This window comes from Dasypus novemcinctus, chromosome 14, assembly GCF_030445035.2.
Source record: "Dasypus novemcinctus isolate mDasNov1 chromosome 14, mDasNov1.1.hap2, whole genome shotgun sequence".
NCBI classification, from domain to species: domain Eukaryota; kingdom Metazoa; phylum Chordata; class Mammalia; order Cingulata; family Dasypodidae; genus Dasypus; species Dasypus novemcinctus.
In genome coordinates, this window is record NC_080686.1 from 52258917 (window position 1) to 52285035 (window position 26119).

The 26119-nt window shown below is 36.3% G+C and overlaps 1 protein-coding gene and 1 pseudogene across 4 annotated transcripts in view; both read right to left on the reverse strand.

Moving 5' to 3' along the window:
- Nucleotides 1-262: 262 nt before the first annotated feature.
- On the reverse strand, nt 263-2880 carry LOC131273279 (dynein light chain 1, cytoplasmic-like; annotated as a pseudogene).
- A 1713-nt stretch (nt 2881-4593) lies between these two features.
- NBN (nibrin) overlaps nt 4594-26119 on the reverse strand; it is a 73282-nt gene continuing 51756 nt past the window's right edge. For 3 of the 4 annotated variants that reach the window (XM_058275703.1, XM_058275704.1, XM_058275706.2), the window contains 5 exons: nt 23402-23473; nt 22049-22210; nt 20107-20220; nt 5969-6018; nt 4594-4787 (listed from right to left, as the gene is read on the reverse strand). In XM_058275703.1, coding sequence (XP_058131686.1) covers nt 4757-4787; nt 5969-6018; nt 20107-20220; nt 22049-22210; nt 23402-23473 — 429 coding nt within the window. In that variant the 3' untranslated portion in view covers nt 4594-4756. Of the gene's footprint in view, nt 4788-5968; nt 6019-20106; nt 20221-22048; nt 22211-23401; nt 23474-25056; nt 25602-26119 lie in introns of those variants that run through there. The other variant, XM_071207894.1, reaches the window with a different exon arrangement.

Below are 26119 nucleotides of genomic sequence, written 5' to 3' on the forward strand. Positions count from 1 at the left end.
GTTCATATTTCCGGGACCCGGGCTCATAATCGTAGCCATCAGTATCAAGGGCTCATTGTTGGATCATCCATCTTTATTGGTCTTTGCCATTGCAGTTGGGGGATTGTTGCTGTTCCATTGGGGAATGTGATAGAGCTCCCCTGGCTAGGAACTCAGCACTCCCTCAGTTGTTTTTAACTGAAACCACGATGAAAATATCCAAACATTTTTATGTACAATAACACTCCACACCAGTGTTCCTCTGCTGCCATTTTTTTTCACATCTCCAACAGATTTATTTTGTTTGAAAGGAATGGTTTTTGAAAGAGAAAACATGGGGCAGGGAGAGTATGGACTAGAAAATAAATACAAATATAAGCTGTTCTGCAAATTGTTTTATAACCACAACAAACTAGTACAGAGAATGCCCTGTACAAAACAACACAATAAAGGTTCAGAGATCGAGGTATTCCCTTAGCAAGGCTGAGGATTTCAGTCTCTGGTATTTGGAGTTTAGGCTGCAGTCCTTGTTTTTGGATGGATCACTGGGTGGGTGTCAGTCCATGCTTTAACCGGATTTGAACAGAAGAATGGCCACTTGGCCCAGGTAGAAGTAGATGAAGTACTTGGTTTCATGTGTCACATAACTACCAAAGTTCCTCCCCACAATGCAGTGCCAGGTGGGGTTGTACTTCTTGTCAAACTCCTTCTTGATATGCGCTGCAATGTCCTTCTCTGTTATATTTCTCCAGCGCCTGAGTCACGCACTCCACCGAGTCCTGTTGCATCTCCTCTGACATGTCCGCATTTTTGATCACGGCCTTTTGGTCGCACATGGTTACAGAGGAGTAGGGGTGGCCGGCTGCAACGGTCTCCTGGGGGAGGGGCTAGCGGGGCCTAGGCCTGGGAGAGCTGCCATCGCTACCGAAGCCGTGGCGCATCTCTGTGGTCTGAAACTTCTTTAAAAATGAAGCCAATATATTGCCAGGTTCCATTAATAATAAAATGGAATATAGTGATGGTTAAAGGTTAGATATAGAATACATATTAATTTAGAAAACTTAACAAAAGAAATTGGGGTATCAAAAAATGAAAAAGCTTTGTTTTTGACGTTTTGCCTTTCATCACTGCTATAGGTGTTGCCCTGTATGTATAGTGGCAAGGCAATTTCTTCCATTTATTCCTGTGTCTACATTCTACATCCCTTTTTTTTTTTTTTTTTTTTTGGGCCTCTTCAACAAATGGTGCCTGGAGAACTGGATATTCATATGTAAAAGAATGAAAGAGGATTACCAACTCACACCTTATACAAAAATCAACTCAAGATGGATCAAAGATCTAAATATAGCTAAGACCATAAAGACCTTGGAAAGCAATGTAGGGAAGCATCTACAGGACCCTGTAATAGGAAATGGCTTCATGAACTTCACATCTGAAACACGAGCAGCAAAAGAACAAATATATAAATGGGACTTCCTCAAAATTAAAGCCTTCTGGACCTCAAAGGTTTGTCAAGAAGTGAATGGAGAGCCTACACAATGGGAGAAAATATTTGGTAACCACATATCTGATAGGAGACTTATATCCTGTATATATAAAGAACTCCTATATCTTAAAAATAAAAAGACAACCCATTTGAAAAATGGGAAAAAGATTTGAACAGACACTTCTCCAAAGAAGATATACGAATGGCTAAGATATCCTTTCAAAGGACGCAATTAGACCTATAATCATTAGGTCCTTCCAAGTAGATGCACCCTCCTGCAATGTGGAAGATGAAAATGAGGTAGAGGCCAGTTTCTCTTTGCTCTTTAGTCAAACAAGGAAACCATGCAGTATTGTTTCATTCCCCATTCTCCAGAGAAATGAGCAGCTGGACTTCTGGATTTCAGCTTCCTGTTCTCTGGATCATAGGTACACAATGTATTCTTAACACACAGCTCCAGTGAGAAATCAGAGGTAAAAGCTATGTAAGTCTAATTGTTCTGAGAATTGTTCTTGAAGGTCCAGGTTAGAACTTGCTCCCAGTCTATTTTAAGCACACACTTGTCTTAAATCCTTTCCTGCTTACAAATACCATAGTGTTTTCTGTTTGATTCAATTAGGTTTCTGTATAGATATGGACATCTCGTCTCCATTTCCTAATGTAACTTATACAGAATTAACACTAATTTTGAATTTCCCATTCAAAAACTGTTGACAGCTCCCCATTACCTAGAATAAAATGCAGACCTCTTGGTCTGACATTTAAGGACTTGTGCTATCTGCTAACAAAGCGGATGCTTCATTTTAAGAAGTACTGTTTCCCTTGTTTGGAAAGCTAGCCTTCACAGTGGCAGATCAGAAGTGACATTCAGTTCTTGTTTAGAGCAGTAAAATGCCTATGCCCAACTCATTTATCAACCCCTTATAAAGGGAAGTAGGGTGATTCACTATTTTTATGCTATATATTCACAATTGATAACCTGATAAAAAAGGCACAAATGTTCAGAAACAAGTTATAAAGGAGGTCTTGTTAAACTTGAGACAGGAGACTTGACCCAAGTCTCAATGTACTGCATCCATTTAGGAAGGAATTAGGGTCATGATTAAAATCCAGATAACCAGATGTACACCAATGACAAAGCTTCAGTTGTGGAATTACAAAGAAGTTTGGCAGGAATACTGAATAGAAAGGGAAGAAGGCATGCCACTCTGAAAGTGCTGCTGAGGTATGGACAATTTTGATTGTGGCCAAAACCCTAGACTACTTCCTCGCCCATCAGGAAGATAGGCTGTTCCACAGATCCTAAAACCCTAGGGTAGAAATAGGGGACATAGTTCTCATGCATCTGATTAACAGAGAAAGGAAGGTAGCTTATTATCTGCTTACTTCCCCCGATTCCCCCACCCCCCCAAGCTTTGAAAACATCCCTAACAAGGCCAGAAAAAAAGGCACAAACCCTATCAAAAGAGGGCTGTTACTGAAGTTTTTCAGGTCAGAGCTAGCAGCCTTCTAAAGACTGAGCAGAAGTGAAGCATCTATGCAAAGCTAAGGGAAGCTTCAACTATTTAACAATACTTTTTACACTAAATCAAACTTAAAGGGAATTTAAAAATTCAGACTGTCAGTTCTTACAGACCAGAGACTATGACTCATTAATCTCTGGCTACTTTTAGTGTTAAGGAGGGCAATGCTTTGTGTACAGTACATGTTTAAGAACGTTTCTTGGACAAAAAAATTTGAAGGAATAATGAAGGGTGAGAATAAAACTAAGAAAATAAAATAAATAAAACTATGACATTTAGAAATTATCCCCTGAAAGGAAATATGTTCTGAGGATTGGTAAAAGGTAGAAATTTTTTAGGTAGATACTTAAATGTAATGACTTCCCTTGACTGAGTTTTGAGGAATACTGAATCTTCCACAAAAACCTAGCAGCAGTAAACTTATTAGGATATGAGAACCCATGTGACACCAGGAAGCCTTTTTGTATAAAAGGTTTATTCTACTTTCTGGGGCATAAAGTCCTTAGAGCTGATAAAAAGACTTCACTGTAATTCCAATGTATGAACGAAATTTGAAAAAAGACATCTTTTTTTTTTTCTTACCATCTCCCTTTCGGGTAGAAAGGAGAAAGTCTTACCATTTCTATTTTATAGATAGGAAAACTAGAACTCTAAGAAGCTCAAAACAGAGGCACACCCAGTTCAGTGAGACCATCAAAAAGGGTGGATAGCCCTTCACCATTCTGCTAAGCTTAACCACAAACCTGATAGTCTTCTATATTGTCTTCAATTTGCAGTGCTAGAACTACATGTGGGTGACATCTTCAACACTGAAATCCATTTAATTTGGGTCAGCTCAGGGAAGAATACAGTATAATGAAAAGAAAAAAAAACATGTTTTGATATGCCTATGATCTTCAAATCTATTAAATGAAAAGAGCAAGGTACAAAACACTATGTTGGGAAACGGACTTGGCCCAGTGGTTAGGGCGGCCTTCTACCACATGGGAGGTCCGCGGTTCAAACCCCGGGCCTCCTTGACCCGTGTGGAGCTGGCCAATGCGCAGTGCTGATGCGCACAAGGAGTGCCCTGCCACGCAGGGGTGTCCCCTGCGTAGGGGAGCCCCACGCGCAAGGAGTGCGCTCCGTAAGGAGAGCCGCCCAGCGTGAAAGAAAGTGCAGCCTGCCCAGGTATGGCGCCGCACACACTTCCCGTGCCACTGACGACAAAGAAACAAGACGCAGCAAACAGACACAGAGAACAGACAACTGGGGGAGGGAGGGAATTAAATAAATAAATAAATCTTAAAAAAAAACAAAACAAAACACCACTATGTTACGCTATCATTTGTTAGGATGTTAGGATGTTATGTAAAATGATATGCATAAAAATTTGAATATGCATTAAAAACCTCTGGGAAGACTCACAAGAAATAGTTATCATGGATTTCTTCTAGGAAGCAGAACCAAGTAGCTAGGTGGCAGTAATGGAAAGGAGACATTTCAGTCTTTATCCTTATATACTTTCAGAATTTTGAACTATAATGATATTAACTATTCAATAAATAAGAAACACTTTTAGAAATGAAGAAAATTTACCATGAGATGAAATGAAGAAAGGACACCTTTGTTACACACACAAGAGATGGAGTTTTTTATTTAACAAAGGTAGGCCATAAAGTATTTGTAATTTAAATCCCTTTTATACACTATATGCATGTACTTCAAGACAAAAGAAGTAAATGCTTATTAGGAAATGTTTTCCTGTACTGCTTTATAAAATCCTCAGTTATCTTCTCCGTTTTACATTAGGGTTATATCTGCAAATAAAGAAATACAGTTAAATGTTATCTAGATAAATGATGGCATTTCTTTCATTTTTAATAAAGGTTCTTTCAAAATATAGCCACACATTTTGACAAACAGGATTAGAGTGCCAATTCTGCCCACAGGATCAGATATTAAGCCCTGACATCTTTTACTTCTATTTATCCCTTTGATGAATATTTGGTAAAAACAAAACCATCAGCAACAACAAAAAACATGTATGCACCAAAATCATGAACGAAAACAACATTTATAAAATCAAAATGTGTTTTTACTTTTTCCAGTTTTGGGAACAGACCGGCCTAGTCCCCAAATTAAAGTATAGCATTTGCATAAAAGTACATAATGAACCTAAAATATAATTATCCTTTTACAAAATTTTCTCCTATAAAAATTAAACAAATGTAGCTTGCAACCAGATATTCTCATATGTCCATCGATGGAAAAGAAATATTGTTTGTCAACATTTTTACCAATGATTCATACTGTCATGTCAATAATGAAATTGGAGAATCGAATTGTCAGACTCAAGAAATTATAGTACTTCTTGGTTCTACCTTTAAGTAAGTTTGGGAAAATATTCTCTCCTAGCCAGTACTGACCTATAATGTAATATTTTAGGAATAATTATTATTAGGTTTAAGTGTACAAAAATGCTAAAAATGTGTTAAATCAGAATTAAATTATAATCACCCATTCCTCTAAAACTTCCCCAAATACCTGTTTTGAAATTCTCACCTAGCCTTTTGTTTTTACATATGTACCAATGAAAACTAAACAAATGGTCTGGGATTTTACCTGCCTTAACTCAAAACCTATTCCTTCATGATTCTGCTCATTGCTGAAAATGTCACAAATATATGTGCCCTTTGCCCATCTCAGGAAATTTTGCCTGAATGCCCCCATATAGATATACAAGTACCTGTGATATATCAAAACGGAATCATCCCCACCCCAAACCTTAAGGCTATATCCAGTAAACCCCATTAAGAGGTCCTCAAGTAGTAAAAACAATACATATGTTTAAAAAATAAAATAAAAAGCACCCATGCATTAGGTGAAGGACTAAGTGCCTATTTATAAGGACAGAAAAAACCAAGTATTTAATCTCTATGAACAGAACTGATTTTTCTCTCTCTCAAAGATATATGAGAAAGCTGAAATTAAACTTTACCTAAAGAGGTCATCAGCAAGAGACTCCTCTTTTGCATGCTGATTTTGTACCTGTCAAAATTAAAATAATTTCAAACATTTAGTCAAGGGTGCATGTATAGTTAATGTACTGTTACACTGGAAGATCAGTCACCTCTGGGATTTGTACACCATCAAGTCCTATGAGTTCTTGCCTCTATAATCTCTCTCTTCCAAAAGATCCTCTTCATTTTCACTTCATGCCAAGATTATTACAAAAATCCTCTTATTAGACAACTTTCTCCAATCAATCTCCTTTCTAATGCAAGCCACTATATTACTACTTTGTTGCGTTCTTAAACGTTCCTCCCAAATGAAATTGTCAAATAAAAATTCAGTTCTTTGAGGTCAGACCATTGGGAGGAGGTGCTAGGAGGGTAATACTTATCCCCCACCTCAACCAGAGAAGCTCCCCCTCCTCCTCAACTCTAAAAAGCTGCTGCTGAATTACTTCACCCAATGTAATTTTCAACACAAACTCACCAAAAAAACAACTCCAAGAGTTAACATTTGAAAACCCCAATGCTAAGTGCATCTTCCTGAAGTACAGTTATGATCCTATTATTTGCCATTCAAAATCCTTCAATGACTTCCCCCCACCAACCGAAGAAAACCCAAACTCTTGAGATTGACCCCTAAAAGCGTGCAAGGTTCTTCATAACCTGGCTCCATTTTAACTTCCCAATCACTCCTCACCCACCTCTTCTTGGACCCCATTTTGCCAGTTAAAATCACCCAGGAATACCCAATAGGTATTCTGCATCCTCTCTGCTTTTTATTATGCTTCTCTCTCTGCCTAGAATGTTACTTCCTTTTTCCTCCTCTTCCCTCATTTATCTTTCAAGGTGCATTCATTCAATAATTACTGTCTACTATGTGTCAAAGTCTTTCTAATTCTAATTATTTATAATTTATCATACCTTCATTAAAAGACCATAAGTCCCTTGAATACAAATACTCTTTATTTTTATTGTTAAAATTTATATTTGTCAACTTATTATGTACCAAATAATATTTTAAACTCTTTACGAAAGATTTCACTCAATCTTCAAGTAACTTACTACCTACAATTACACTATTTTCCCAGTTTTAACCAATAAGGGAACAGGGCCTTAGAGAGGTTCAGTAACCTGTGGAAGAGCAAAAGGCGATCAGATGGAAGAGCGGAGATCTAAATCTACCTGAATACGAGCACCAGCTCTTACCTATTTTGCCAGCTTGCTTTTAAGTCTTTGTAAGGAGCCTAAAATAGTGACAGACACAGATTCAATGATAGAATGGTTTTCTATTCACACAGTGAGATGTCAAAATGAAACAAAATCTTTTCACATTTTCTAATAGCTATAACAGAATGTAAATGGGAAAGGATGTTCATAAAGCAGCTGTCAAAAAAACTTGCTGGTTTCATTATTCTATCTATTCTTAGAAGTTTCCTAGCAAAGAAGACTCATTTTAAAGTTACAGCAGAGAAAAGAAATATCAGCAAGGAACAATCAATTTAGTTTCATATATTTAGTAAAATACCACATTAACTGGTATCAAGAAATAGAAATCCTCAAATTACTGGCATTTTTCAAGGGTTTAGGAGAGCCACTATCTGATAATCTTTCAAAATTTAAATCAAGTTGTAAAGAGTTTAAAGAATTACCATGTTTGATTCACAGATTGAAAATGCCCTAATACAAGGAAACTTTAGGAACTGATCAAGCAGTTATTAAAACTAAGACAGGTCCACAGAAGTAGACAAAGAAGGGTTGGAAAAGAACAAAAGGCAGGGTATATATAAAACAAGGGATCTGTGGAAATATTTCAGGGAGTCTGTGAGCTTGAAATGAAAAAAATCAACTTATTATCTTTATCTTCTCTGACCTCTAACTGAAATCTAGCATTTCCTTCACTTTTGAATGTATGCAATAAATTACAGTAGTATTCATTTCATATCACATTACAGTTGCTGCACATCTCGAAAAATCACTTATGCTCATTCATACTTCAAAATTACAGTAGTTGTTAGACCCAATGCTAGCTGCATGTCATAAAACTATCTACTGCTACGTTCTAAGAAGGGGTGTGTGGTTTTCACCTGACTGGCAAAAGTGTCCATGGAACAAAAAAGGTTAAGAACCCCTGATATAAAAAGAGTAGCTAGGGCAAACCTAGCAAAATGAGTTATCAATATAGTAGTAATTTTAGATATATAAGCAGCAGCCATACAGCAAAAGAAAACCAAGTTTATCTTAAAGAGTAAATCCTACCTAGAGCATCTACAATTGCTTTAACAAAAAGAAAAGAAATTTGGGTGAATAAATCCAAAACACAAACTCACTCTCTCCTAATTCTAAAAATAAATATACAAAAACCAGGAAAAAACCTGTAGTTAACCATAGTTCTCTCAACCTCTCCCTCATAAAAAAACAAACAAAAGTCAACAGTTTTAATTAATCAAAGAGAAAAGTATAATCCCATGCCACAGACTTCAAAAGATGGCTGTGCAAAACTGAGCCCTGCCCTGATCTAGATGGTGGAGTGAGACACTCAGGACTCTGTTTCCCCATAGAAGCTTTGCCCATCCCAGCAAGAGCTGGCAAAAACATCTTTTGCAAAGCTGCAGAAAGCTCTACTATAGTAACAGGGCCAAATCAAGAAAAAAGCTACTTAAAAGTGGTAGGATTTCATGGTGCCCTGGGTGGCCCTTCCCTCACCCCTCACCAGCTCAGTATGGAGCCTGCCTGCGCTCCCATTGTGGATCTCTGGTCCCAGTAAGGAGGGAACAAAGTAACCCTTCTGCACATACTGGGAGCATGTATGTCTGGCCCAATCTGCCTGGTGGCAGCCTGGGGGACTTGCTGTCCCAGAATGTCCTCTATGCATAGAAGGCAGTTACGAAAGTCTTCTACAGAATGCTGGGGAACAGTAGCCTAGTGGCTGCCGAGGGGCAAGGGATTGCTGGCTGTAGGACATACACTGCAATGCCCAGGACAGTGAGGAAAAGGAAGAAGGGACATTCAGGACTGTGTAAACTAGGGAATTTCTAAGGTATCATGCCCAAGAAAAGAGGCATCCACAAAAAGGATCAGGGAGGCCCCTATGCTGAACTATTCTCCAAATTCACTCCATGGATAGCCCAGAAGAGAGTCTTCCCATGGGTCAAGCTACAAGACTGGGAAAGGTGTTTTCTTTTTTTTTTTTTCAGTTAGTTAGCTCCTGGCATTCAAGGAAGGCTCAGTCATAACACTAGCTGGAGGACTCCCAGGAAGATGGTGGACTAGAAAGACACAGGACTCTCTTCTCCAGGAAAATAGCTAGAGGACAGGCTAAAACAGCCTAAAAAAAGATCTTCTCGGGTTTAGGACATCAGGCAAAGGCTAGACACTGCCCACAGGAGAGAAGGGCAAAGGAAGGGAATCCTGATGACAGAACTGTGGGTTGAAACCAGCGGATGCTGGCACCCTCCCCACACTAAAGATACTTTAGAATACTAAGGCCTCTGGGCCAACGGCTATACACAAAGGGGGCTCCAGGTTTCTACCACCACAGGAAAGGGGAGAGAAAAGGGCACAGCCTAAGGCTGACTCAGCTTCTGATCCACTATTTGGTCTACTAAGTGCCAGGACCCCTTCTAGGCAGGGTGGGGCCACACCATTGTCTGCCTTGGGAACCAGCAAAGAGTTAAAATCTATGACCTTCCCAATCTCCTCCTCTACTAACCAGGACTGACTGTTGAGGATACAGAGGAGAGTGGAAATATTCCCTACCTGAGAAAAGGGAGGCGGTGCTAGAGAAGCCTGGAGAAAGGTCTCTGAGAAAGTCTGAATTACAAGGCTCTTAGCCTAGAGGCAGGAAGCTCTATCACTTTGATCCTGTCTGTGCTACCATAAACTTACACCTCCCAGGCACTGAACTGAGAGGGCTGCCAAAGAGTGCCATCTGCTCGCAGACTAAGGAAGTACATGTGAGAAAACTAAAAATAAATTAAGAGAACAACAAAAACAAAGATTAAAAAAAAGAAAAAAAAAAATTAAGAGGCTTTCCCCAGTCTTTATAGCCTCCCTCCCCAAGGCCCTAGGAAGCAAGTCTGCAACCAATTACTGGGCCCAGACCCCAGTTTTGAGCAACTAGCAGGGACAATCCTAACAATCCAGGTTGAACCAAGAATTAAAGAGCAGTGGTAGTACACAGCCTCCTGCCACTAAATACCTACGAAAGAGAAAGAAATTGAGCATCTGAGTAAAATACATCTTAATCAAATGCCTAGACATCTGCAAAAAATTACGAGCAATACTAAGAAAATGGAAGATATGGCCATATCAAAAGGTCCATATCAAAGCCCCAGAAGAGACACAGGAGTTGAGAGAACTAATTAGCGAGATGTGCACAAACATCCAAAATCAAATCAATGAGTTGAAACACAGTATGGCTAAAAAGATAAATGACATCAAGAAGACATCAAGTGCAAAGAAGAATTTGAAATCCTGAACAGAAAAGTAACAGAGCTCATTGAAATGAAAGACAAAACAGGTGAGATCAAAAACACAACAGTGGGAAGTGGATGTGGCTCAAGCAACTGGACTCCGGTCTACCATGTAGGAAGTCCAGGGTTTGATACCCAGGGCCTCCTGGTGAAGGCAAGCTGGATGTATGGCAAGCTGGCCCAAGCGGAGTGCTGGCCTGTGCAGAATGCTGGCCTGCGCAGAGTACTGCCCTGCAGAGTGCTGGCCCACGCGGACAGCTGGCGCAGCAAGATGAGGCAATAAAAAGAAACACAAAGGAGAGACAATAAGAGACACAGCAGACTAGGAAGCTGAGGTGACACAAGAGAATGATCACCTCCCCCCCCCTCCGGAAAGTCCCAGGATCAGGTCCTGGAGCTACCTAATGAGAATACAAGCAGACACAGAAAAACACACAGCAAATGAACACAGAGCAAACAATGGAGGGGAGGGGGGATAAATAAATCTTTTAAAAAAAACCAACAACACCACATTAGAGGCATACAAGAGTAGACTCAAAATGACAGGAGAGAGAATAGGTGATACCAAAGACAGAAGAGCTGAAACTGAAGTGAGGAAAGAATGGAAAAAACTGAGTAGAGGCCCAGAGAGTTGAATGACAACACAAAATGCAACAACATATGTGTCATGGGCGTTCCCAGGAGGAGAAGAGAAAGGAAAAGGGGCAGAAAGAGTATTTGAGGAAATAATACCTGGAAATTTCCCAACTCTCATGAAAGAAATGAATTTGCATGTCCAAGAGGTGCACCATATTCTAATCAGAATAAATCTGAATAGACCCACTCTAAGGCAGATAATACTAAGAATGCCAAATGTCAAAGATAAAGAAGAAATTCTTAGAGTAGCAAGGAGTAAGCTAACCATCATATACAAAGGTAGCCCCGTAAGACTTAGCACAAATTTCTCTTCAGAAACCATGGAGGTGAGAAGACAGTGATATGATACAATTAGGATACTAAAACAGAAAAATTGCCAGGCAAGAATTCTTTATCCAGCAAAACTGCCCTTCAAATATGAAGGTAAGTATAAAATATTCACAAACAGAAACAGTTGATTAAAAAAAAAATCCACCTTTGCAGGAAATATTAGAGGAAGTCTTAGAACATGAAAGAAAAAGACAGGAGAGAAAGGCCTGGAGAGTATAGAAGAATAGAAAAATAACCGAAAGAGTAAAAAGACAAAAACATGATATGACATATGAAAACCAAATAAAATGGAAGAAGTAAATAATGCATTTACAGTAATACCACTGAATATGAATAAACAGTCCTATCAAAACATACAGGCTGAAAGAAAGGATAAAAAAATGAGCCATCCATATGCTGCTTATGAAAAACTCACCCTAGGCCGAGGGATATAAACCAGCTGAAAGTAAAAGGTTGGAAAAGGATACTCCATACAAAAAGTAACCAAAAACGAGCAGGGGTAGCTATACCTATATTGACAAAACAGACATTAAATGCAAAAAAGTTTTAAAAGATATAGAAGGCCATTATATTAATAATAGAGACAATCTACCAGGGATATAACAGTCATAGATATCTATGCATACCCAGGGTGCCACAAAAACATGAGACAAACTCTGGCAAAACTGAAGGGAGAAATAGATGTCTCTACAATAATCGTTGGCAACTTCAACACCCCACTCACATCATTAGATAGAACAACTAGATACAAGATCAACAAGGAAACAGAGAACTTGAACAATATGATAAATGAGTTAGACCTAACACACACAGAATACTGCATCCAAACTCAGGGGATGATACATTCTTCTCAAGTGTCCATGGATCTTTCTCCAGGTTGGACCACATGTTAGGGCAAAATGCAGCTCTCAATAAATACAAAAAGATTGAAATTATATAGAGAACCTTCTCAGATCATAATGGAATGAAACTTGAAATCAATAATATACAGGAAAAAAGTAAATTCACAAATGCATGGAGGCTAAACAACACATTCCTAAATAATCAGTGGGTCAAAGAAGAAATTGCAAATGAAATCAGTAAACATATTGAGAAAAATGAAATCGAGAACACAACTTACCACAACTTATGGAATTCAGTGAAAGCAGCTTGAGAGGGAAATTTCTAGCCCTAAACAATACTAAAAAAGAAGAGGTAAAATCAAAGATTTAACTGAAAACTAAAGAAACTAGAAAAAGTATGGCAAACTAATCCCAAAGCAAGCAGAAGGAAAGAAATAAAGATCAGAGCAGAAATAAATGAAATTAAAAACAAACAAAAAAGAAAATCAACAAAACCCAAAGTTGGTACTTTGAGAAGATCAATAAAATAGACAAACCTCTAGCTAGATGAACAAAGAAAAAAAAGAGAGAAGATGCAAAAAACTACAATCAGAAATGAAAGGGGGAAGTTACAATTGACCTCACAGAAATAAAAAGGTTCATAAGAGGATATTTTGAGAAACTGTATGCCAACAAACAAGACAATCTAATGAAATGGACAAATTCCTCAAAATGCACAATCTACACTGACGCTACAAGAAATACAAGAATTTAACAAACAAATCACAATTAAAGAGATTGAGTCTGTCATCAAAAATTTCCCAACAAAGAAAAGTCCAGGACCAGATGGTTTCCCAGGTGAATTCTACCAAGCATTTTGAAATGAATTAACACCAATCCTATTTAAACTCTTTCAAAAAATGTGAGAGAAGGGAAAATTACCCAACGCATTTTATGAAGCCAACATCACCGGAATACCAAAGCCAGATAAAGACACTACAAGAAAAGAAAATTACAGATCAATTTCTCTAATGAACATAGATACAAAAATCTACAAAATACTTGCAAATTGAATCCAACAGCATATCAAAAGACTTATACATCATGAGCAATTGGGATTTATTCCTGGGATGCAAGGCTGGTTCACCATAAGAAAATCAATCAATGTAATAGACCACATTAACAAATTGAAGGAAGAAAAAACATATGATCTACTCAATTGATGCAGAAAAGGCATTTGACAAAATCCAGCATTCTTTTTTGATAAAAACACTTCAAAAGATAGGAATAGAAGGAAAATTCTCAATATGTTTAAAGCCATATATGAAAAACCCAGAGTCAACATTGTACTCAATGGGGAAAGGTTGAAAGCTTTCCCTCTAAGATTGGAAACAAGACAAGGATGCCCACTGTCACCAATGTTATTAGATACTGTACTAGAAGTTCTAGCTAGGGTAATTAGACAAGAAAAAAAAATTAATGGCATCCAAATAGGAAAAGAAGAAGTAAAGCTCTATTTGTGGATGACACAATCCTGTATTTGGAAAAATTCTGAAATGTCCATGATGAAGTTACTTGAGCTAATAAATGAGTTCAGCAAGTGGCAGGACACAAGATTAACACACAAAGATCAGTAATGTTTTTGTACACTAGTACTGAACAGTCTGAGGAGTACATCAGGGGAAAAATTCAATTTACAATAGCAACAAAAAGACTCAAATACCTAGGAATGAACTTAACCAAAAAAGTAAAGGACCTATATGCAGAAAACTACAAAACAGTGCTAAAAGAAATTGATGAAGACCTAAACAAATGAAAAGACATTCTGTGTTCACAGATCGGAAGACAAAATATCTCCCCAAACTGATTTATAGACTCAATGCAATACCAATCAATATACCAACAGCCTACTTTACAGAATTAGAAAAGGCAATTGCCAAATTCATCTGGAAGGGAAAGTGCACCTGAATAGTCAAAAGCATTCTAAAAAAAGAAGAGCAACACGGGAAGAATTTCACTGCCTGACCTTGAAACATATTATAAAGCTCCAGTGGTCAAAATAGCATGGTACTGGTATAAAGACAGTCACACCAATCAGTGGAATAGAATTGAGAATCCAGACATAAACCCTCACCTATTAACTTATTGTTATTTTAGCAATGTCTTTTAGAAACTTTATCATTTGATGTGCAGGCAGTAGCCACCACAGGTTCTGAGGGGAGGAAGAGAGAAAAACAGGTTAAATATGGGGGCATTTTTGAGGGATTGAAATTGTCCTGAATAACACTGCGATGAATTATATATTCTGTCATAACTTAGAAAATTGTGTGGGACTGAGTGTAAACATAGTGTAAACTATATTCCACAGTTAGTGACAATGCTCCAATATGTGTTCATCAATTTTAACAAATGTATCACATTAATGAAGGATATTGTTAATGTAAGAAAGAGTGAAGAACGATAGGGAGTGAAGCATATGGGAATCTCCTGTATTTAATATGTAAAATTTATGTAATCTAAAATATTTAAAAAAAAAAACAACAGGTGAAAAGGCAGCCCACTCAATGGAAGAAAATATTTGAAATCAAATGTCTGATAAAGGTTTAATATCCAGGATATATAAAGAGATATTTATAGTTACAACGCAACAATAAAACGACAAATGACCCAATGAAAAAATGGCCAAAAGACCTGAATAGATATCTGTCCACAGAAGAAATACAAATGGCAAAAAAACAACACATGAAAAAATGCTCAACACCACTAATGATTAGGGAAATGCAAATCAAAAGTACAATGAGATATGATTTCATATCTATCAGAATGGCCACCATTAAACACAGAGAACTACAAGTGTTGGAGAGGATGTGGAGAGGTAGGAACACTTATTCACTGTTGGGGGGAATGCAGAATGATACAGCCACTATGGAAGACTGCTTGGCAGTTTCTAAAGAAGTTGAATACAGACTTGCCATGTGACCCTCCAATACCACTACTGGGTATTGCAGAAGACCTAAGAGCAGTGACACAAACAGATAGCTGCACACCAATGTTCATAGTGGCATTATTCATGATTGCCAAAGTTCGAAAAAGCCCAGGTGTCCATCAACAGATGAATGGATAAACAAACAGTGGTGTATTCACACGATGGAATATTATGCAGCTGTAAGAAAAATGAAGTCGTGAAGCATGACAACATGGATGAACCTAGAGGACACTATGTTGAGTGAAGCAAGTCAGACACAAAAGGACAAATACTGCATGACTGCATTACTATGAACCAAATATATAACATATTTTAATATTTTAAAAAGTATATTTATCTAGTACATTTGAGAAATGTATGTTTTTATTCAACTGTATTTTCTTTTTCTTTTTAATTATTGTTTATATTTTCAATTATTAAATGAAAAAATAAAGTAAAAAAAATAAAAAAAACACAAAACACTAGTTGGATACAAACTTAAAGGACAGATGGCTCTGAGTCTAAACTCTAGTAAAAAATACATTAAAATCTCAAAATGTTCAAGTTTCAACAAAAAATTACAAAGCAAAGAAACAGGACCTAATGGCCCAGGAAAAGAATATTAAAGCATTAAAAACATCATGAGGAAGATCAGACCTGGAACATACCAGGCAAAGACTTTTAAAAAATGGCCGTGAATAATCCTCAAAGAGATAAAGGAAAACATGGACAACAAATTAAAGGAAATCAGGATAATGACAGATGAACACAAAGAAAATATCAATAGAGAGATGGAAATTATGAAAAGGAGTCAAAGAGAACTGAAGATCACAGCAAAAGAAATAAAAAATTCCCTAGAAGAGTTCAATAGCAGATTAGAGCTGGCAGAAGAAAAGATCAGTGAACTTGAACATAATACAATCAAAATCATTCAATCTGAGGAACAATAAGAATAAAGAAAAGTAAAGAGAGCATGAGGAACCAGTGGGATACCATCAATCATACTAACATACACCATGTGGGAATCTGAGAAGGAAAAGACAGAGAGGGCAAAGGAAATATTCAAAGAAATAATGGCTGGAAATTTCCCAAATTTAACAAAAAGACATCATTATACCAACATGCTCAACAAACTCCAACAGAATAAACCAAAATAGACTCACACCATGTAAAGGGTTTTATTAGGTTTTATTTTTATTTTTTTTTAGGTTTTCTAACTGTCCTGTAAGTTTGAAAATATTTCAAAATGTTTCAAAATAAAAGTTAAAACAAAAACAAAAAACAGTTTTGCAATGAACCAAAAGATTCAATATAACTGTCATTTTTAACACAGCCATTACTCATTAAAAGGTGCTGCAGAACTGACCAAGACCTGAGAATTCTTACTAATGCCCCAAATTTGGGAAAAAGCAGTCTAAACAGGGAAAAGAAAACAACTGCTAGCAGGCTGCTGAAAAGGTAGTAATGGAATAGGGAGGGGAATAGATGGGACTGACACAGGCTCCAGGGATTCCCTGATAAAAGAGGTAAACAACCTAAAATGCTTGCTTATTGTCTTTTGGTGTTAGGACATACTTCCTGGTACAGGAGAATGAAATCAAATCCCAGAAGAGAACTAGCCTAGCTTTTCAATAAAAGCTGCACAGAACTACAGCTGACCCTTTCCTTTCATGATTCAATGTCTTCAGGTCACAAAAACTAGATTGAACATGCAATGTATCTCTACTGGTTTGAGCATGTTGCCATGCTTACTGTAAGGCACATTCTGTTCTTTAGGGGCAAGCTAAAAGGATTAGAAGTAGTTTTGACTACAATCAATTATTGCCTCACAAATTTGCTTTCAACAGCATCCACAATGTCTGGACAGGGCATCCTACTTTAAATAACTTCAAGATGAATAAAAACAGCAAAGCTACTCTATATACTAAAGCAAAAAAAAGAAAAAAAGAAAAAAAGGAGACACTGGAACAGAAGATAAAGAGAAACTTATTTGCAAGAAATAACACCATTTCAGAACTAAATAAATTTTAAAAAGTAGTGATAGCTAGTTTGTGACCATTATAAAGACTTTCAAATATTATCTGATTTAATTCTCACATTAATCCTATAAAATAGAGGTTCCCATTCTGCACAGAAGGAAAGAGAGGCATAAAGAAGTTATGTAATTTGCCCAAGATCACGTAGCTGGTGAGGAATAGTACAGACACAACTGAAATTTGAATTTCTGATATCGTAAAAGGGCTTAAGAAAACTATAGTGAATGCAGAAAAAAACAGATGCAGAGGGCAAAGATGATCCAATATTAGGACAGTTATGTCTTAAGAGTCAGTAAATGTCAAAAAAAAGTTTTCAAAGATGTAGCAGTAGAAAAGTTCCTAGAAATAAAGAACTGTATCTACTGTATTCTAGGAAAAACTACTGGAAAATTACCAATACTCTGTTATGATTAATAATCATAATATAGTAATATTCCAATTTTTACTGACTTTCAAGTCACCTAAAAAGAGAAAAAAGTCAGACTGTCACAAATTGGGGGAGTGAAAAATGGGAGGAAGTACAAATAATTTCCTCACTCGTGACAACAGAGCCAACAAATTGTGTCGTAACTGCAATACACAGTTTTTACAAAAATACTGACTTCAATTTCATAGTGTTTTTCATATTTTACCCCCCTGAATCTTAAAAGGACAGTTTAGGAAATACATTGGAGGAAGAAAATATTTATGCAAATTCAGTGATGGCTTCAAATTTTACCTGCTTCTAGCTATCTCTTTCTCTCCCTTACCACTCTGTCCCTGCCTCTCACCCTTCTCAATAAAGAGATATCTAGACTATTATTCACTGAATAGTAAAACTGGCCTTTCTGGGCTTTAGGAAATGTATTTTTAACTTCTGCACTTATTTTTGTACTGCTATAATTATTTGGAGTACACTTTTATAAAACAATAAAGACAATTATTCTTTTAAAAAAGAAGGATGTAGCTTCCATTCTTCCATTTTTTGACAATAAAAACCCTGAGTGACCTTAATAACACTTTACTTAAAAAATTCTTTTTAAATGAATTGCTGAAGAACACACTAATTCTACAATAACACAAAATAAGGAACACAAAAGGTTGGCAAGTGTTTATCAAGGCCAGCTTTTGTGCTGCAGATATCTGTAACCATGGAGAGCCTGAGCTTTGCTTTGATGTTTGCATGGGGTGTGGGTGATATGAAAAGAAAACACAAAATGTGGACTCTTGAAGCCCCAGCACCGAAGGGCAATAGAGAAATAAACTCTATAACACAGAAGGATATAGCAATAAACTTGCCTGTTTTAACCCTGGCACTAGGTGACAGAAAGAAGTAAAAATCTCATTTGAAGTATATAACCACAAGATGGCTTTCATTCAGGCATATGGTCCAAATGCATACTAACTACCTGGGTAATCCAAAAAAGTCACAAAGAATTTTATTTAAAGTGATCTCATGCTGCTAGAACAAGACTGGTAGATACACTTTCATCTTTTCTGGAGGAATTATACTTGACCTTAGGACTCAAGAAATTCAGAGATCAAGTTCCAAGGAAAAGAAACAGTTTCACATTCAAGGATCACAAAATATATACTTCAAAACAAGGCACAATAGGATAAAACTAGCAGAAACAATCTACAGAAGTTTTAGGTCTTGGTATTATAGTAAGTTGACTAGCCCCCTCCCCTCTCATTCCCTCCACATCGCCCACTACCAAATTTGTCTACCTAGAACCTCAGGATGTGACCTGTGACCTTACTTAGGGACAAGATTTTTGCAGATGTGTTAAGTTAAAATGAGATTATACTGGATTGGGGGAAGGAGCACCTGAATCCAATGACTGGTATCCCCTTATGAGAATACAGACACACACAGAAGAAGGCCAAGTAAAGAAGGAAGCAGGAACTGGAGTTATGTTGTCACAAGCCACGGAATACCTGGGATCACCAGAAACTGAAAGAGGCAACAAAGGCACCTTAAGAGAGAGCACAGTGCTGCTAACATCTTGATTTTGGACTTAGAGTCTCCAGAACTAAGAGAATAAATTTCTTTTGCTTTAAGACACCCAGTTTGTGACATAACAGCATTTGTAAAGTAATATAGGCAGTATTAACCCAAAAGCAAAAACAAAAACCTGTTTAATATGTTTAAAGACATAAAAGAGTAGCTTAAAAATACTAGGAGGAAACAAGATTTCAAAACAAAACAAACTTACAGAAATGAAAAAGTACAAGAGGTTCAATTAAAAACTGTGGACAGATGGAATAACAACCAATCAGACAGTTGAAGAGAGAAGTAGTAAACTAGAAGAAAATCTGAAGAAATCACCAAGAATAAAATCCAAAGAAACAAAAAGATGAAATTTAGGTAGCAGAAGATACATGGAGGAGAAAGTGAGAAGATTTAACTTTTGTCAAATTCGAGTTCTAGGAGGAGAGAAAAGAAAAAAAGCATATTCAAGAAAATAAAGAACTGTTGAAAGATACCTCCTAGATTTTTCAGAAAGCTCAGTCTATTTATATACTATTTAACTGATATATTTGTAATATACTCCATATAACTGTATGCCCATCTTTTAATTGTCATCCTTTACTTTCTTTTTAAATTACTGTGGTTAAAGTCTTTATTTTTCCTTTATATTAGGATGTAAATTTAACTCAATCATTTGTTCTATAATTTTAATTAACAACAAAAATCTAGAGTTCCCTTAAAGAGGTATTATGGAATGGTATACATTAATCTTAAGGCTGTGTAATTTAGTCGTTTTCTTGAACCATCTTAGGTCACTTATAAAGCTTGGTTTTAAGAAGAATTTGCTCTAAGAAAACCACAAGGAACCAAAATGCAAATCAAACAAGTTTTTGGGCCCCCTTTCTACTAACCTCCATTTCCTGCCTTAACCACTCTTCTAATTCTGTATTCTTTCGAGCATGATGAGCTATTAGATCTGATCCACCAATGATGTGTGGAAGTTTTCCTGCTCCAGGAAATGTGACCTGTTAAATAATAAAAGTAATGAGGTTAAACATATTACATTAAAATGACCATTTTTTAAAAATCAGAGGCTAAGTCATGCATAACAAGAGCTAAAGATGTTTATATTCTATAAATGAAAATAAGAGAGGTAACTGTAGTGCTAGACCCATCTGTTTACTGCCCTAATCTCTTTTTAGCTATCACTATACCCAGATTTAGACCTGCTACTGTGATTTTTTAAAAAAATGGCCTTAGCTCATGACGTGGCAATTAGAGCAACTCAATGTGAAAACCTTGAATTTAAAGCACTATATTTTGTTGTAAGGATTTCAAAGTTTACAGCCTTCCTAGTATTCATGAAAATTTGAGTCTTTTCAAAACTTTTCAATTTATAAATCTCTAGCAAGACATGTTGGAGAGGGCAACAGTTTATACTTCTAAATGTCTTTTTAATTATTTACAATTAAAGAAGTTCTGTAAAAAGGAAAATTCTATGTGAAAATGTATACCAAGTACACTGCTAATACTGAATTAAAGGAGTAAATAATAAATCCCTAACAATTTATGGGACATAATTATAAAATTTAGTTTATGAAGTATAAAGAGAATTTTAAATTAGTCTTCATTATTAAGGAGTATTTTTAAAAAGATAAACAGAGCCATGCCATTGATTTGACAGGAAGAAATCTCTTCTTATTGTGGAAGATGAAAATATCTCCCACTAGAATGGTATCATACCTTTAAACATCTCTTATTCTTTTCCCACCTCATATCTGGCTCATGAGCAGCCCGGGATCGTGCTTATTGTATTGTTACTTTGTGTTCAATATTATGTTACAAAATCTTATTGTTAGAAAACTCAAAAACACATGCTATTTTTTAAATTGGATAAATTACCAAAGCAAAAGGAATAATATTCACTTTTGGCACTGGAGTGTTATCTTTACTCTGAAAAAGTACAAGGTAGTGCAGACTTCTGGAAACTGGTCTGGAAAAATTTAAAATCATTAAAAATATTAATATCCTTTGACCAAGGAATTTGGTTTTAGACTATAAAAGAAATTTAAACCAAAATTCTTATAGAAAAATATTGAGGTGGCAGACTTGGCCGAGTGGTTAGGGCATCTGTCTAACACATGGGAGGTCTGCGGTTCCAAACCCGGACCTCCTTGATCCGTTTGGAGCTGCCCCATGCGCAGTGCTGACGCGTGCAAGGAGTGCCGTGCCACGCAGGGGTGTCCCCCACGTAGGGTAGCCACACACGCAAGGAGTGCGCCCCCATAAGGAGAGCCGCCCAGCGCGAAAGAAAGTGCAGCCTGCCCAGGAATGGCGCCACACACACGGAGAGCTGACACAACAAGATGATGCAACAAAAAGAACACAGATTCCCATGCTGCTGACAACAACAGAAGCGGACAAAGAAGACGCAGCAAATAGACACAGAGAACAAACAACGGGGGGTGGGAGGGGGAGAAGGGGAGAGAAAAAAAATAGATAAATGGGAAAAAAAAAAAGAAAAATATTTAACTGGATTACCTCTGTAATGAATTTTGTCTGAGTTGCTTTTTTAAATCTCCAAATCAATGAGATGGCTCTATTTATCTTTTTTAAAAAAAATATAATTAAAGCACCCTTTAATCAGGGTTTAATGAAGTTTGTTTCATTTTAGGTGTTCAATATATTCATTACCTTTCAGTTCATGTCTTTCCTAGAGTAATTTTTTTTAACCATTTTAAGAAATATCAGCTTTCAACAAAAATGGCTTTTATTACTATTACTATTTAGTACTAATAATATTTCTAAAAACATTTCAGACACTGCTCTCTTGTGATATAGTTAAATACCGACCTTTTTGAATTTCTTGAAATTCTTTAGCTGACCATAATCATCATTGACAATGAGAGGATTTCTGGAAGTAGAGTTACCAATCACTAGTAATCTAAACTCAGTCTGTAACACTTTTCTTGGAAGCATCTCACTATCACTCTGAAGCTGAAGTTCATCATTGTTCTTAAATGGAGTAAACATGGAAAGAAAGAGAGAAGAAATTATAAGGAAAATTACTTGTCATTTCAGGATCTAGGAAAAAAAGGTCTCAAATACTTGAATTAATAATAAACAAGGTTTATTTCTGTACCTGAACTTTGTATTTGGATTCAAATCATATATATTGCAAAATCAGAAAATTACATATTCAAGTGCCCTATAACTTTGAAAAAATGTATAACATACTCATCTGTAATAGAAGACTGAAAACCATAAAGTATTTTAAACTTATTAGCGTAATCTAATAAATATCTCAAACAATTTATCTTCCTGTATATATTTTCTGGACACAAACTTTCAGCATTGTCTGTGTCTTTTCATTAAAACTATATTCAAGATGATTTTTATTTATTCCTTTCTATAGGTCATCCACTGTATTTAAGGTTTCTTGGATTCTCAATAGTTTGTATTTTTTATTACTTTTCATACTTCAAAAAGTAAATCACTAATTTTGAATAAACTATCACTTTAACTGAAAAGCCAAGTTTTTTATTCCAGATAGATCTTAATAAGATTTACTTGAATAGTTAATTATATCAGTCTGAAGATTCCTTCCTGTTATCATTCAATTGCTGGATGAGATTCATTGCTTTACGCCATTTACTATTAACTTTCTATTAGTGACTTAACATTTCTACAGCTGCTCAAGGTTACTATCATTTTATAATAAAACTAGTCAGGGAAAGAAAACAGGAAAACCAAAAGAAAAGGTTCATCTCATAGTGAGAAAGTATAATTAGGACCTCCAGTAAAATAACTATAGTCTAACACTGCTTTATGGTACTTTTAGAATTTATAAATATTTCATATCCATTACTCTATTTGATATAAACAACTCTGCTGGAAAAGTATAAACCTCATTTTAAAAACAAAGGACTTGAGGATTATAATTGTAAAAATGACTTGTTCAAGGTCACATTACTGATAGAGTATCAGGGCAGGGAGTTACACCCTGGCTTCTCTCCATACGTCTTTTACTCTATCATGATTAAAATACGATCTATCCATCTCCAGAGGAGGTATAATCATTAAGTAGAACAAAATTTCAGAAGAGATATAGTTAATCCTAAAAATGTAAACTGATAGGAATTGATGAGATAATGGCCCATTTAAGTCAAATTGTTATAAAAATTAAATAAATAAAAATTTCCTCACAGATATTTCTTCTTTAGTTGACCATAGCGATTCTTTCTTGAGCTCACATTTCTTCCCAATTTCATTTTCTTGCTAGAGAAATAAAAAAATACTGTTCACAGTACATGGTAGTACCTTTCTGAAAACCTTAGAAATATTGACACTCTTTGATGACGTGATATGACTTTCTAGTATCTTTCCTAAAGAACGTATCAGATAGAAGTATAAAAGTATATGCAGAAAGAAATATTATAAAGCATGAGTTATAAAAGCAAAGAATTGGGAATTAATCTAAGTTCATGTAAGTCATACATTTAAAGGATATTTAACAAAATGGGAAAATGATAATAATATAAGTGAATAAAAAAATGGCATTAACAGTACAAAGTAAGATTTTTAAAAAAGAATACCAAAATATTAACTATGGTTGTCAGTAAATGGTAGGTTTAACTGTTGGTATTTTTTTAGTTTCCAAATTTCTGTATAATCATATATTCCTTTAACAATCAAAAAGGAAAAGAAAGGCTTTAAAAGGATTCTATCCAAATTTACATTCAGGATTGAATCTTCATTCTTAATTCAAGGGGAAAGAAACAGAGTTACTTCAACTGTTCAAGGTATTTGTCTGCAATTAAACTGAAAACTGCCTTGCATTCAACCATACTGTCTTTTAGATCCACACAACCAGACCATGTTCTATCCATACACAGATGACCTTTCAATACTTTCATAAAAACTACAAGACCCCTTGGATATAATGGGGGGAATATAGTTTTACAGTAAATTTTCAACGATACAGCAATAAAAATTCATAAAACTTAAAAAAAAAAAGGGGGGGGGGACTGGAAAGAAAGGACAGAAAGACCAATTACTTTGTGCTTGCTTAGGGACTAAAGAGAATTAATATTTTCAATATATCAACAATAAGATAAAACAAAAATTTATATTCCAAGACCACTTTTTTACATAAGCTAATACATTATCCACTGGAAGTTGTCATCACAAGCAGAATATTTTTATAGCACCCCCCCCCCCCCTTCCTCCTCCTGTATTCAGTATTTCCTACCTTAGAGAACCATACTACAACCCACCAATACCCTCAAACTGAAAGTCTGAGAGTTATCCTATACCATTTTATCTCTCCTCATTTCCTGTGCTGAGTCAATTACCAAGTTCTGGGGATTCTACCTCCTTCAAGGTCTTTTCAAACTTAAATTTTCTCCAACTGCCTTTCATGTTAGTATGCCCAATGCCTAGAATGACTGAATAGAAGAATGAATGACATTCTGAGAAAGCTGGCAAAAGGAAAAGGAACTCAGAATTCTCTGCTATATTAAGAGCACAGCAGACCTTTGTTTTTGTCTCAGTTGTTGATACCTAAGCAATGTAACCTTGGAAAGTAACTTAACATTTCCCACTGTCAGTTTCCTCATGTGTTAAATGGGTTTAGTGCTACTTCCTTGCAGGGTTTCTATTACTATGGGATATAAGAAGATGCTATAGTTATAAGAGAGGACGAAATCTTAATTTGACATAGGGAGAGTAGAAAGACGTGAGGGATATTCTATAGTCACAGCAAGTGCATGCCGTTAACAAGAACAATGTTAAGAAGGATGCTGAGTCATGCTGGCAGTTTATGAACACTGGGAAACTGAAAGTAAGGCCAGGACCTAACCTTGAAAGGAAAAACACTTTTATAAGTAGTTTCTTACTAAAATTAAAAAAACATAAAATGCTGGAAAATACAGTGATTTAAATTTTAGTATACCCTAAAGTGTATCAAACCAAATACTATTCATTCTCCAAAAGCCAACTATATCTATTTATTTTGTAATTATTATTTTAAGATTTATTTATTTTTAATTTCTCTCCCCTCCCCCTGTCTCTGTGTCCATTTGCTGAGTGTTCTTCTGTGACCACTTCTATCCTTATCAGCAGCACCGGGAATCTGTTGTTTCGTTTGGGCTGCACTTTCTTTCGCGCTGGGCAGCTCTCCTTATGGGTTGCACTCCTTGCGCGTGGGGCTCCCCTACGTGGGCGACACCTCTGCATGGCACGGCACTCCTTGCGCGCATCAGCGTTGCACATGGGCCAGCTCCACACGGGTCAAGGAGGCCCAGGGTTTGAACCACGGACCTCCCATGTGGTAGGCGGACGCCCTATCCATTGCGCCAAGTCCGCTTCCCTGTAATTATTTTCTTAATTTAGAATGCCATGAGTTCTGAAATAATAAGGATAAGGAAAATATGCTACAGAATCATAAAGCAAAATGAAATAATTATGTTCCCTTATAATCAGAGGTTCTTAATATTTTTTGTTCCATGGATCCCTTTGCCAGTCAGGTGAAGTCCACAGACCCCTTACCAAGTCCACACTATACTGTGTTATCACTTAATCAATGTATCACACCTGTACCAACACATCTACACAAGAATAACATTTTTTTGAATTTCAATTCAAGCTCACAGACCCCTAGTTAAGAACCCCTGAAAGGCATTACATATCATGTAAACCTTGGCTATTAAATGAAAGGTCTTTGCTAATCTATGAAAGACTATTTAATGGTGCCCAAGTCACTGGTGCATGGTGCCCTCTCTTGTTTTTCCTGACCTGGCTCTAATGCCCAGTTCTTTGGATGAGATGAGTCCTGGAAGAATGTGCTGTGAAAGCAAATATTTAAGATTAATTAACAGTCATATAGGTTGGATCATAGAGTTCTGTGACAAAAACCATGACCAT